The following is a 13702-nucleotide window of genomic DNA, read 5'->3' as shown; positions in this document are numbered from 1 at the left end:
GCAGGATATTGGAAGATTGTTATTTTGTTAAGGGCTCTCAGGGCAATCACAAATCTGTATATTTTAGGGGAGAGAGCATCTCCATTGGTCTTTTTAAGAACGGGAACAATGGGACTGTTACAGATATTGCCACGTCTCTCCTCCACTATGCCCTTTTCCATTAATTCAGATATTATTGTTTAAAGGGCCATTTCTCCTTCCGCGGGCAGTCGATACTGCCGGAGGCAGGGGAGAAGTGCACCTGGCTGGATGCGTACCACATGAGGGGATATGTTGAGACACCCTACATCAGTGTCTGATGATGCCCAGAGGGAGGAAGGTAAAGACTGCAACTCTGGTGGGAGGGGACCTGATAGATACATATAGGAAGTTGCGGTGGGGGAAATTTTTAGGGATACACCTTGGGGACTACATGATATGGTCGCATACAGAGCTTTCAGTAAATCCATGCCTAACAAGTTTTCACTGCAACCTGTAGTAAGGAACAAGGGAGCCTCAACATGTGCAGGGCCAATATCGAGAGGAAGGGGTTCAGAGACAGGGCTGGTCACAGGTGTTCCTGCAAAACCCACAGAGACATTCATATTGCCAGAAAGGAGTGCCTCTGGGACTGACAGACGTGCAATAGATGACCTGGTGGCCCCAGTATCCAAAAGAAAATTCTGATCGTTCCCCACAACTGACATTTGAACATAGGGGCCCCTTTGATCCACTAGAATTCACACTCTGGTAATACCCCTTTCCTGGCTGTCCTATGCTTGGTAGGACCCAGTCTCATCAACTTAATCATAATCATCATTGTAATAAGTGCATGTTGCTTCATACCCATCAAACCTATTGGCCGGGCGCTGCCAGATGGGAGCGTCATCCCTGGGCCTGCGTTCTTTATCCTGTGATGGGGCGGGCCATGGTCCCTAGTCTTCCTCCCCTCCCTAGGAGCGCGAGGCCGAGTCTTCCCTGATCGGATGTTTTCAGCTAACACAGGACACTCATCTATCCAATCGCCGTACCCCTTACAATAAGCACACTGATCTGTTTGGAGGGCTCCCGTACGTTGAGGGCTGGAGGGGGTAGACTGGCGAGCCCTCGGAGGGTGTTGGGGTTGAGGTCTGAAATTCCCTGCGGGCATCGGGACCTCTGGGAGGGTAAGCCTGCTGCAGAAGTGCCTTAGTCTTAAGATACCTAACCTTCTTACTTTCCTTGTCTACATCTTCATTCTCCCTATTCTCATGATATTGCCAAGATACCAGTCATAGTTTGGGCAGACCACGTACTTTTAACTTTCTTAAGCTTGGCGGAGATCTCAGGAAGCAAGTTGCTGACAAACTTATCGACAAATACTGGGCCAGAACCTGGGGTCCTGGGATCCAAACCACTATGTCCCTTGTATACTGTCTCAAAACGGGTAAAGAAGTCAGCAACATTCTCATCTTTTCACTGCCTACAGGCGTTTATTTTATCCCAGTTAATGACCGTTTCCCGCAAGTGTTTTCATAAACGTTATTATTTTACCAGGCAAAGTCAGGATGGCCGCTTCTGGTTTAGTCCCTCCTACCCTTGCTTCTTCCATAGCCTCTAGGTCAGCACATTTACCTCCCAACGCCACTTCATGGTCAGTAATTCGAATCTTGTCCCAAATTTCATTGGGGACAACCGTACCAAAAAAGTAAATCTATATCCTCAAGAACGAGAGTACCTGCAGATATAATTTGACCTAATTCTCTGTAAAAGGCAGCCAGATTCTTCCGGGGATCTGATAATTTTCCTTTTAACTGCATTACTTCTGACCTTTTCCAAAGAACATGAACCCAAAGCCTGCGCCAGTGGGCCTCAACAGCCCCTCGACCATTATTTTGGGCATCAGTAAGTGTGTTAACAAAGACAGGGGCCGCCTCTCATTGGCATAGCTGTCTCTAGAGGGGTGTTGGAAAAAGCGGTCCTATTATGGTAAGCCATCAAAGCAGACATAGCGCCAAACATCCCCTCTCCCTGAACATCGCCTCTTTTTATTTGTGATCTGAGGTCCATTAACCCGGCGGGCATCTACATAAGCACATTTTTTAATCTTTGCATGACCAAGGTACACATGTATTCAGCCCAGGTGGTTTGTTCCATAATCGTCCACTGGGAAAAGGTGGGCCATATTTCTTTAAAGGTATAAATATTCCCGTTATTTATCCAACATTCACACTGTTACTTCTGCAGGTCACTTTCTTGAAGGGACGAAAAGCTGACTGCAGAGCGCAAGCAGGCCAGTCGGGGGGAATTCAACAATTTATATAAATCCTGCTTAACTGTAGACCACGGGGAAGTAGGAAAAGGGCGGGTAGGGGTAAAGCCACTAGGGTTGGGCAGATGGAGACTTGTCATTCCCGCAGAGTATAGGGTTAGTGAGCGTGGTCGGTGTCATAGGAAAAATCGGGAGGGTTGGTATGACAGGGAGAACAGTAAGAGGGGCAGTGGGGGCAGGAGTGGGCTGTGACGGGGGACATGCAGGGTGTGAGGCGTCAGGGCAGGGTACATTGGGGCACTCAAGAATTTAGCCCTGTGAGAAAACAAATTTCGATAGCAAGGGGTTGTCCAGTTTAAAGGTGATGAATCCTAGGGCAGTGAATAGGAAGATACATAGCACTACAGAGAAAAAAGTGTGTGAGGTGGAATTATTTGGTGAGTTGCCTTTTTAAGAGATTTCTGGAAGTGTTTATTTTTTTTTGCAAGCAATGCCAAACACTATCTTCAGTGTCTGCTTTTCTTGGATTGCAGAGCCAATGCCCAGAGAAGTGGCAGGCCCTTTGAAATCAACTGGCAAGCAGCCATTTTGGACGTTTCAGTCGTGTTAGTGCGCAGTCCCTGCAGCAAGCCTTGCCCTCTGATAAGGCCACCTGTTAGTAGCAGAGCATAGCCCTAGTGGGATTTGGAAATTGAGTATATAAACAAAATCCTATGAAATTCACCGATTTAAACCAGTGTTTAAAGCGGAGTTATAGTTCTGATCCAAACTTGTAAAACCACAGACATTTTGCAGTTCATGGACGCACATAATGTGCCATAACAAGCAGTGGCCAACATTCATGAAACACCTATTTGCCAACACCAAATTGATGTTTTCTGTGCATTGCCCTCCTTAAGTGGTGAATTTTAGCACTTTTTCTGTTTAGTGTTTGCCAAAGCTTAACTGACCTTTTAATTTTCTCTTCAGTGAATTTCAGGGATATGTTATTTTGTAGATTTTTAAAGCTGTAGAGGTTAATTAAAGAAAAAGGTGACTGATGTATTGTGCATTTCCTTCTTTTGGCAGTTATCTCAGAAGCTTGCCTGTCCTAACAGAAGAGGAAAAGGCAGACTTCAACCGAATTGAAGACTCAATGACCAAAGAATTTATAGGTCAGCAGCTAATTCATATTATAAGCTGTTTGGATACTACTGAAGAAGGTGGAAGGTGGGTAAAATAAACAGAATTGTTTAAAAAAATCATCTGCAGAATTAAAAATAAAAACTTTGAACATGTGGTGAAATTGTGGGTTACTTTTGGGTTTTTCTGTAGATCTTTTCTTCTCTTTCAGTCAAGGCACTACACTCACTAAAAGGTTTTTAAAGAAATAATTTCTTTTACTGAAAAGGTGTATTACCTGCATGCAATTTATGGTACCATTGATTGGATCATAACATTTGTATAACACCTTACACCTTAAAAGAGGCATTAATTGCTTGCCAAGATAGCTGAGTAGGATGCTGCACATGTTGTGAATAGTTCATAGTGTGTAGATTTACTGGGGGAGGCCTGTGTTGAATGTTGGATGCTATGCACAAGGTTTGGAAGTGTGCTCAATTCAGGTTGTGGTTGTCTTGACTTACACCATCACCTCTACCAGAGGCAATGTGCAAATATAGGATATAGGTTTGTTGTGTATATGTACTTTTTTATGAAGTAAGCTTGGCTCGAAGGATCATGTATTAAATCAGGCCTCCTGCAATGTGTGCCGTGGATGTGGGTAATCATTTTGGTTTGTGCAGGGTGATAATTCCTGAGTTTTGTTTCATTTATGGCGAAAGAACGCTAGCTAATGCTTACTCATAATAAAGTGGTGGCAATTCTACATTGGAGGTTCCACCTTTGATGGTAGAATGGAGGAATGAATGATATGAAGTTGCTTGATAGAGCCAGGTCTTGCCATTGAAATTCAGTGCACACTCTGGAGAGCAAAGATGATGTAGTCTGTATTTAAGAAGTTGTCTAGTTGCAGCATTTTGGAATTGTTGTAGCCTGTGTGGAAAGTAGTGTTTGGTCCTTCCTCTCCATGACCACCTCTCTGTATCTCATCACCCACATTGGCACTTCTCTCTCCTGAGGAAACCGATTAGAACTGCTCCTCTATTTTCTCCTCTCCCTTTCTCCCCATGACTTGTTGGGCCCTCACACCATTTTCTGCACCGTATTTCACAACACAAAACCACGAAGACAACCCCAAACCCTTCAGGGTTCTAACATGATTCATTAAAATATCCCTGTGGAAGAACTTCAGCACTTTCTGTGCTCACTGAACCGACCAAATCTCCATATATTGACTCGTTGACTATTATGTTTCAGCTCTTCTGAAAATTATGAACCTGACCAATACTCTCCATCTTCGTACATTCTGTAACTGACTGTCAATAGGAGGGGACTATGTAAGCTTGAAAATGGAGAGCAGAAATCCCCAACAGTAAAAACGAAAAGTGCTTGCAAATAAGCCAGCACTCAAGCAAAATGTGATATCTTTCTGCAAATAGTCTTGTAAACCAACATCCAGAATAAAGCTTTCTTCCAAGCTGTCAAGTATTATGTCAAACCACATCCTGTATCTATTATGACTAATAGACACAAGACCTTCCTGATTACCTTCTACAGATGCTTCAGCAACAGCCACACTACTAAATCAATTAACGACTTAGTCACATGACCTATCCTCCATGATGTACTCAAAGGCAATTTAGGGAGCCAAAGGCAAATATCCACATGGTTTAACGCAGAAAGCAATGAAGTTGCCGATCCAAGTTGCAGGTCTGCTTCTGATTCTGCTCCCTTTCCAGGTTGCTGTTTTCCAGGATGTCTTGCATGAAGTCGAGGGGCAATTTGTGCCACAAGTGCCTGAAGTCTAAGTGGAATTTTCCCTTTTCCGCCACTCCTCCTTTGCTGAGAAGTTGTGTTCTCCTCAGGCAGAAGACAGACTTGGCCATTATCCAACTCTTGAGACCCTTCGGCTGTTGGTCACTGAGTTCCCCCGGCTGTCGTTGACCCCAACCCAGCAGATTGAGGCTTCTAGGGTGGCCAAGCTGCAGCTTTGCAGACTGATTTTAGCTCCCTTCATATAGTGCCTTTGAGACTAACAGTTAGTGTGTCACCCTAAGTCGGATGGGTATGCCCAGACATGGATCCTGTGCACACGTCTCACTTGAACCAAGCTATTTCTGGTGGATGAGACCTAAAAAAGTGCAAAAGCAGTCCTGGGTTGCTTGTGTTAAGGTTCAGGGAGGATCTTGCCTTGATATTCAGGCTAGACTGTTCCCATTGGAGCCTGGTCGAGACTGATGTGACTGGGCGCAAACTGAGGTGGCATGGTGGATGAAAAACAATAAAATTGGATGCGGCCTGAGCAATTGCTACTGGTTGAGATTATTTCAGGCATTCCATCGATCGCTGTTTTTGATGAACTATAGACATCGAGGTAAACTTACTGACCGCCTACAGTCTGGGCCTCGTACTTCAGAGCCCTTATTGCTTTTTAACGAGGCTCTGACAGAAACCTTGATATCAACCTGGTTTAAGCCGTGCTCAGCGCCACCCCCACCTCCCCCCCATTATCTAGTTGTCTTAGCTCTTCCCATAGAAATCCGACCTTTTTGACTCCGCAGCAGACTCCGAAGTTGGTCGCTCAGGCTTTCACCAATACATTCGCTACTGTGCATCCGGACAGAAGCACATTGATGCTTTTGGGAAAGCCTTTTCCTCGTCCACTTTGGACCTGAGGTCCCTGTAGGCAGTCTACCTTTTGGAATGCTTCATGCATACCTTGTTGGACATGGCCAGTGAAACCCTACCAGGTATTACTGACTAATTCAGCAAGCCTTTGCTCGGACAGCACAAGACCGATGGCTTACCTGTATACGATAAACTCTGGGCTGCACTATTTGTACTAGTTGGAAATTCATTTTATCCTGCCTGGCTTTCATGCAATAGCTGCAGATCAGTGGGTGCTGCAGATCGTTAAACTAGTTTACACAGTCCCCATTACATCTATCACCCTGAAATACCACCTGTTTTAATTCAGACTGCAGCAAAGTATGAAACCATCCTTCAGCAGGAAGTGCTGTCGCTACTGTCCAAAGGGGTACTAGAGCAAATACTGGGGCAGAGAAGGGCAAGTGGTGGTGCTCCCATTATTTATTTATTTTTGTTCCCAAAAAGATGGACGATTCAGGCCAATTCTGAAACTTTGACTTTTGAACAGCTTACTTCGAAGAACAGGTACAAGATTATAACTACCCATGGTTCTTTCGCCAATAGATCCAGGAGACTCAGTGGTGCCATTAGACTTTCAGGATGTGTAGCTTCATAAGCCCATTTTGCAGTCCCACATTCTCTTACTATGGTTTGTGGTGAGGTTGTAGCCTCTCCAATTTGCCATTCTTTCCTTCAGCGGAGTGTTTACTAAAGTGATGGCAGTGGTCACAGCCCATCTTTACAAATCTGGGATACATATATTCCCATTCCTTGACGACTAGCTGCTAAAGGCTGGCTCACCACCATCTGTCGTGGACCACCTACTGACCATGATTCACTTTGTCATAGCTGGGATTTTCCATCACGAACTGAAATCCCACCTGTATCCTGTGCTGAAGATTAGGAGTTGTCCTGGATACAGTGGCATTCAAGGCCTTTCCTCCCCCACAAGGAGTCCTGGACATTAAGGTTATGAGCCTGACATTTCTGGCTTCTCCTTGTGTTCCATTGAAGAGTGTTCTGAGGTTTCTTGGCCTGATAGCCTTTTGGCACATATGTGCCTTGCATCCGAGCCTGCAGTGTTTGTTGCAACCAGAGAATTCCAATTTAAAACAGGGCACCCGACACCAAAACAGCACCCGGCTGCCCTGTGATGCTGTGGGTGCACTTTGGGTGCTAACTTGAACCCCCAGCCCCCCGACTTTGCCCTTAGCTTAATTCCAGGAGCTGTGCTCCCACAACCTTGTGGCCTGCTCATGAGCAGCCACTACTCCGAGGCCCCCCCATCCCTCATTGAATAACATTGGGCCTCCTCACCCGGCCGTGCTAGTGCCGCTGAAGATGCTTTGAGAGTGCATCCTTTACCCTGGGGGAGCCCTTGTTCCAACCCCAGCAAACCAACTCCCAAAACTAAGTACTTAACAGTAAGCTGATAACTTCATTTCAAACTGGTCATAGTGTTGACCCGACAACTCATGTACAGAGGGCACCTTGTGCGTCAGTTTTTAGTACAAATTGTACTCTGTGCTCGATTACTCAAGTAGGGTACCCCGTAGATTATTTAGAAGTGAATTGTTTAACACAGCAAAGAAAAAAAAAAAAATATCATTGATACTTTTCGTATCTTTAGAATAACAGTATCCTGTAGAGATGAAAATCAGAAAAAGTATAATGAAACAACGTTAGGATTCGAAACCACGGAGGCATGAACCTACCCTAGTCACTGCTTATACTCAAAATGCCCCGCAAGAGGTAACATCTTACCTATCCTTGCTGTGTCCACAGCAGGAAATTATCATTCACCAAATTTCTCCTTGTGATTTTCTTATTGCACCATGGTACCTATAAGATCATCCATGGATTATAAGCACAAATTATATCTAAATATCCAAATTTATGGGCAAGAATAAACCAAATTCCACATACTTATTTATTAGCCTTATAATTATCACGTTTCTTTAATATGATCTGGCTCCTTCACAAAATTAAGCACAACCCGTTTTCCTCAACTGATATCTAAAAGGAAGTGTGTACTCTCATTATTCTGCCTAAGTGAATCATAAAATTTCCACTGAGTCATAGAAAGAACTATTTTTCTTAATTAAAATTCTCCTTGTGTGAACAACACCATCGTATGTTCACTTTTAGACATTCCTCCAAACTTATGCACTCTAAATCACAACGTGTTCGATTCCAAATTTCCCACTTTGTGTCTCTCTCTAACATGAAATCTATACAAACAAACTCCTGAGACAAGATGATGTCTTACATTTTGTATTTCTGGATTATCTCTAATATACAATCCATACAAATAAACTCATGAAACAGGTCAGTAACTTACATTTAGTATTTATGCTTCTATCTGGAGAATCCCTGTGCCATATTTCCACATTGATTGTCCCAATCACGACGGAACCAATATCACCGCCGAGTGTGTTGTAGTTTCCCGGATTACGAGAAATCTGCAGTATATTAAAGTACAAGTTGGTATTACCAGTGTTTAGTAATACGCGATTCGAAACTAACTTCTAATGGTGTTGATTATTTAACATTGCGCACTACGTACCTTTTGAGCTTCCTCACTCGCGTCTATTCAATTCAAAGACCCCGCTATCTCCGCAGCAAACATAGATATGGAGATATTCATAAAAATCAAAAGAGGACTGTAACCTCCTCAGAAAAAGAGAGCGCCATCTTGGAGTGGATATATTTCTATATATTAATGCCCAGGCAATACTTAATCGCATTTATGTAATTTATATCTTTTTTAACCCCCGAAAACGTGCCGGGGTTGGGCTTATGTGACCTCGCTGATGTCACAACCGCGGACTACGACAGGGCGGAGTCATCCGGTATCGCCCCCCGGCGCGCAGAGATGCTGGGGAAAAGAAAAGTTTTCCGGATCCAGTCTCACACCTGGGGATAATTCTGCGTTAAGGAATCTGCTGCTAAAATCGCCTCTACCAGACACATCATTACCGAAGGTAAGTAACTTGTAGATCTACTTTTACCTCTGCCTACCTTTGGGATCCACTGGACTCTGTTCACACTATACTTTACTTTGGTATAGTATATACAGAGCCAGCTTCCTACACTGCCCAAGCAGGAAAGCAAAGTATTCAGTCCACCTTTTGAATGCAGTACTGCATGCAGACTGGTTTTTCTATTCAAAACATCGACAAAATGCAGTACAAAAGTCTTCCATTGCTAATCCAGACTCTCAAGTACATTTGAATATCACCCACGAGTGCATGAATATCAAATAGAACACCAATGTATTTAGACTGTATAGGTTTTTAATTGGAATAGGTTCTGCATCTCTACCTGAAGAAGCCAATATGCTAGGAGTGACTGTTACCATATCTTAGTTCTGCTAAATGTGGTGAATTGCTTTTTTTCATTAAAGTATGTTTGTAAGCCATCGGAAATTTCTAAACAACTCATTCTCAAGCGTCTCCCTTCGATAGCAGAATGATTAAATATTTTAGGAAGAGCCTTAGAGGTTTCTTTTCAGTTCGAAAAGTATCTCTTCTATGAGAATTCAAAATAACCCTTTCAAAACTAATGGAGCTGCCTCTGGAAACTGTTCATTATGTGAAACCGCCAACACCTCCCATTGAAGGAAGCTTTCTTAGTAGTTCGCAGAGTGTTCATGTCAAGGTTGAATGCTAACTGGTTTCAATGAGCAAGTTCCTTACCTTTGGTAGTGCCCTTTTTGGTGGAAACCCTCACCACAGATTCCTGACCTTTAGAATAGTCCCAGGCTCCAGACATGAGCCAGAAGATTTTTCCCAAGCAGAGGTAGGTGGTGCTGTGCAACACCAGGTTAACTTTGTTGCATCCCAGAAGGGACGATATATCCACTGGACTCTGTGTTCACTATTCCTTACTTTGGTATAGTATATACAGAGCCAGCTTCCTACACAATACACTAGTTCTCAATCATAGCTATCCTCATTATATTCATAAGCACTGAATAATCCTACACAAAACATTGTTCTTTCTCCAATTAAAAAGGGGGGTAAATGAAATACAAATGTGTCGATGGCCATTCATCCTCATAAAGGCAAAAACAGCGCTGTCATTTTAAGGCTGCCCTTGCTCTTCCTCTATCTCTGCATGCCACTCAGTGACTGTTTGCCACATTGACAGCCACTCAGTTCTTTTTGATGGTACAGTGAGGTCATAGAATCTTATATGTAGGTTTCTGCTTCCAATCTCCTTGGTTCACCAGGGAGAAGGAAGGTTTATTCAAGAAATTAATAGGGATGCCTTCGATAGAAAACTATTGTTATAGATAAGTAAAATGTTCTCTTACAAGGGCTTGTCATTAATATGTATAAACACTGACTAGAATATACCACTGCATCCCTTTCTAAAGACCAGGAAAAGCTATAATGCCAACCCTCGAGACACATGTATACTTGATCGATTTGAAGAAAAACAGCCTTGTGCCAAAAAGGAAATATTATTTAACGCGTTTGTAATAAACTCACATTGAGCCTGGAAGGTATCTTGACAATGATTTAGCAAGCACATCCCTTCCTTGGACAGTGGCTCACAGGCACAAGGTGAAAGCTATAGAAGGGGAAAAAACTGAATGCTCAAACAAAATCCTTTGTGATAAATAACGAAAGACCAAAATTAAGCTGACTCTCTCGTATGAAATTTAAGAGTAAATATGTACTGTGGAATATACATATCCATAGTAAAAAGAAATATTGAGCGAACCATGCAAAAAAGATTCATATAAAACTGGGAACCAGATTTAGGACTACAATTAGTTGAAATAAAATAATCAAAAACCATTCATTTCGGGTATAGCGCTTGGCCTCACAGATGAGGCTGAATAGGAGGAATTGAAAGCAGAGGCCTTTGGAATATTGTTGTAGAAAAGTCAGGGTTTGAGTTTCTGGCGGAATAAAGCATTAAAGGTAGCAGGGGTTGAGGATTCCACTGCGATAGCAAAGAATAGAAAGTAAACTTACTGCCCGGGAATGTAAGGACCTCAGATGGGTTATCTGGTGAAGTGGCTGCACAGTGGTAGAAACTAAGCACTTAAAAATAAAACGATTTTCAATTGGAAGACCGTGATGAATGGCAAGGTGGGTGTAGGAAGCTGGCTCTTTGTGATATATCAACATCTGATACATCTTGTTAAGAATCCAGGGGTTCCCTTATGAGTGGATGTGTTTGCTTCCCGCTGAAATTCCAACTCACCTTTATGTCCCACTTTCCATTTAAAAGCTAGAAGGGCTTTCTCATTTGAGGGATCTCCTTCAAACGCTACACTGGCAATCCCTGGAGGTATACTAGTGTGTTTGTTGTTAGGACAGCAAGGCTCTGCATCTAGGTGACCTGTCTGTTTACAGTTAAAGGCATCAAGCCTTCTTGAGGTCCCAGTTCTTAACCTGATACCCACCTTTGTTTTATGAGGTGTCTCAGGGCCCACCTTCCAAAACAGGTTTTTTGGGGCCTTTGTCTTCAGAGTGGTCCACCTTTTACTCCAGGGGGTGTGTGGGGAGAAGAGGGTAAGGGTAGGGCGTGTCAGCCCCTTTCTTTTGATCACCCCCTCCATGAATTGCCCTGGACACTCTAGTTTTGAATCAATGATCAGCCTTCTTCCCCAATTCCTGGGGAAAGACTGGCCACAGATCTACCAGGTATTGATGCAACTTCTCATGAACACAATTACTTAACAGATGCTCTTTTAGAATTAAATTATAAAGCACACCATAATCCGGCACATTGCTAACTTGTAACCAACCACCTAGTGTTTTTACTGAAAAGTCTACAAAACCAATCCAGGACTGACTGGGGGTTTTCTGAACCTCCCTGCTCCTGGTCAGTGGTGAGTCCAAAGCCCTCAATCATGGTGCCCATTCATGAGGTCATAGGACTCTGCAGCTTCCTCATTCAGTGTCAGGAGCCTAGCTCTACACTTTCCTGCAAACCGCTCCCAGAGCAGAGAGCCCCAATATAATTTTATTGAGATGTCTCATTTTACAGGCCCTCTCAAAGGCTGTAAACCATTTGGTGATCTCAAGTCAAAAGATACTTTATTTTTGGTCTTACAAGACCATAAAAGCACTTATAAAACATTTTCAAATTAATTGCAATTTATCAATATAGAAATGTTTGTATACACATGAATATAGAAACAGCTCAAAAAAGTTAAAAATATAAAAGATTAAAAAGTTTGTCAGGCAATAATTATTTGGTAGATTTAGTGATCTACCTTCTGAGTATTTTGGGGAAATCTCTTTGGGGATTTTGGGGTCGAAAGCTTCATCCCTATGTAAAATGTTGCTGCCACCAGAGCTAGGTCCTAGCCAATCTCAGTACTTTCCTTATCCAGGAGTTTAGCCTCTAATACTATTGTCTTGGCTAATTTCTGAAGATCTGAAAGAAACAGGTTAGTATTAGATTCCTTACCTTAGAATATCCCCAGGCGTCAGACTGGATCCGGAAACTTTTGAGTAGCAGTACCCTTGCGCGTCGTCTGCGGCTCCGCGTCAGTCGTCGGCATCGTTGGCGCCGAGATGACGTCGCCCGACTACTTAGACGCCGCCCTCGTGCGCTGACGGCAGTTCTTTTTTTCCGCGCCAGCAAGCTCCGATCCCGAAAAAGTAGTACCCTTAGTCAATTTTTGACTAACTTTCTCGATCATTTTTGATCATCTTTCGAAGTCTCTCGACTCTGACAGTGGGGATGCCCGGGTCCAAACCCTGCGTCGATTGCAACTGACTGATGTCGGTTACTGACCCCCATTGCTGGTGCCTTCAGTGTCTGGGCCCCGACCACGACAACAAGTCCTGCTCGGACTGCCGGGCCCTGATGTCCAAAGCTAGACCGGAGCGTTCCCGCAAGAGACTCTAGCTCTGGCAGTCGGCCCGCACCTCTTGAGGTCCCGGTCCAGAAGGAGGCCGAGGGACCGGTTGCGGTGCCGGAGTCACCACAGTTCCGGGAGTCGTCATCAATCTAAGGGCTCGAAGTCCTCAGGTAAGAGGCACAAGAAGTCGAAGAGGCGTCATCGCTCTTCTGACTCCCCCCGACGCTCGCGCGACGCAGCTGGGGGTTTGGACGACACCGCCCACGCCGCTCCGCCGGACCGCAGGCGTCGCGGCCTGCTCCATACCCGCCAGTCCCTGGGCAGAACGCGACGCCGGCAGAGATCGAGGCCTTACTAATGGCCATGAGGTCGCTCACTCCTCTGTCGGGTTCCGCGGCGCCTTCGGGCCAATCGGCCCTAACTGGGCCCCCAAGCAGGCCGCGTGCTTTGGACCCGGCACCGTCGGGTGCTTCGGCGACTTCGGTCCCGACGCCGCAGGGCCCCGCTGGATCCGGTTCCAGATCCGGGTCACTGCAAGTCGACCTTACGACCTCGCCGGTGCCGGCCCCCAGGTTGTCTCCTCCGGTGCCGTCCTAGGATGAGGACGTCCCCGGTCCTCGATTCGGGTCCAGCGCCGGAGCGGCGCCACTCGGCCCCGTATTCGACGCCGCTAGGAGATTTTTACTACTACGACCTGGCTCCATGCTTTGACCCCGATTATCAGGAGATGGGTGGCGAAGAGGATTGGGAGGGGTCCGAGGACCCTCTGGCACGTGAGTGCCAGTCTTCTCAGGACTGGGCAGGTGAGCTAGGGGAGGCCATTGGTCTGGACACTTCGCCAGACACTGGTTTTGTCTCCCCTCCTACCGTGGCTACTGAGGAGGGTGCTG

General features: G+C 44.8%; 1 protein-coding gene across 1 annotated transcript in view; it reads left to right on the top strand.

The window, feature by feature from the left end:
* The window catches only part of NCAPG (non-SMC condensin I complex subunit G), a 344632-nt gene that overhangs the window by 143884 nt on the left and 187046 nt on the right, over nt 1-13702 (top strand). The window contains exon 9 of the mRNA XM_086964047.1: nt 3299-3439. Within this exon, the coding sequence (XP_086820173.1) occupies nt 3299-3439 (141 nt within the window). The remainder of the gene's footprint in view (nt 1-3298; nt 3440-13702) is intronic.

Source organism: Lissotriton vulgaris, chromosome 3_2 (genome assembly GCF_964263255.1).
Source record: "Lissotriton vulgaris chromosome 3_2, aLisVul1.2, whole genome shotgun sequence".
NCBI classification, from domain to species: Eukaryota; Metazoa; Chordata; class Amphibia; order Caudata; family Salamandridae; genus Lissotriton; species Lissotriton vulgaris.
This window is presented reverse-complemented; position numbering and strand designations above follow the sequence as displayed.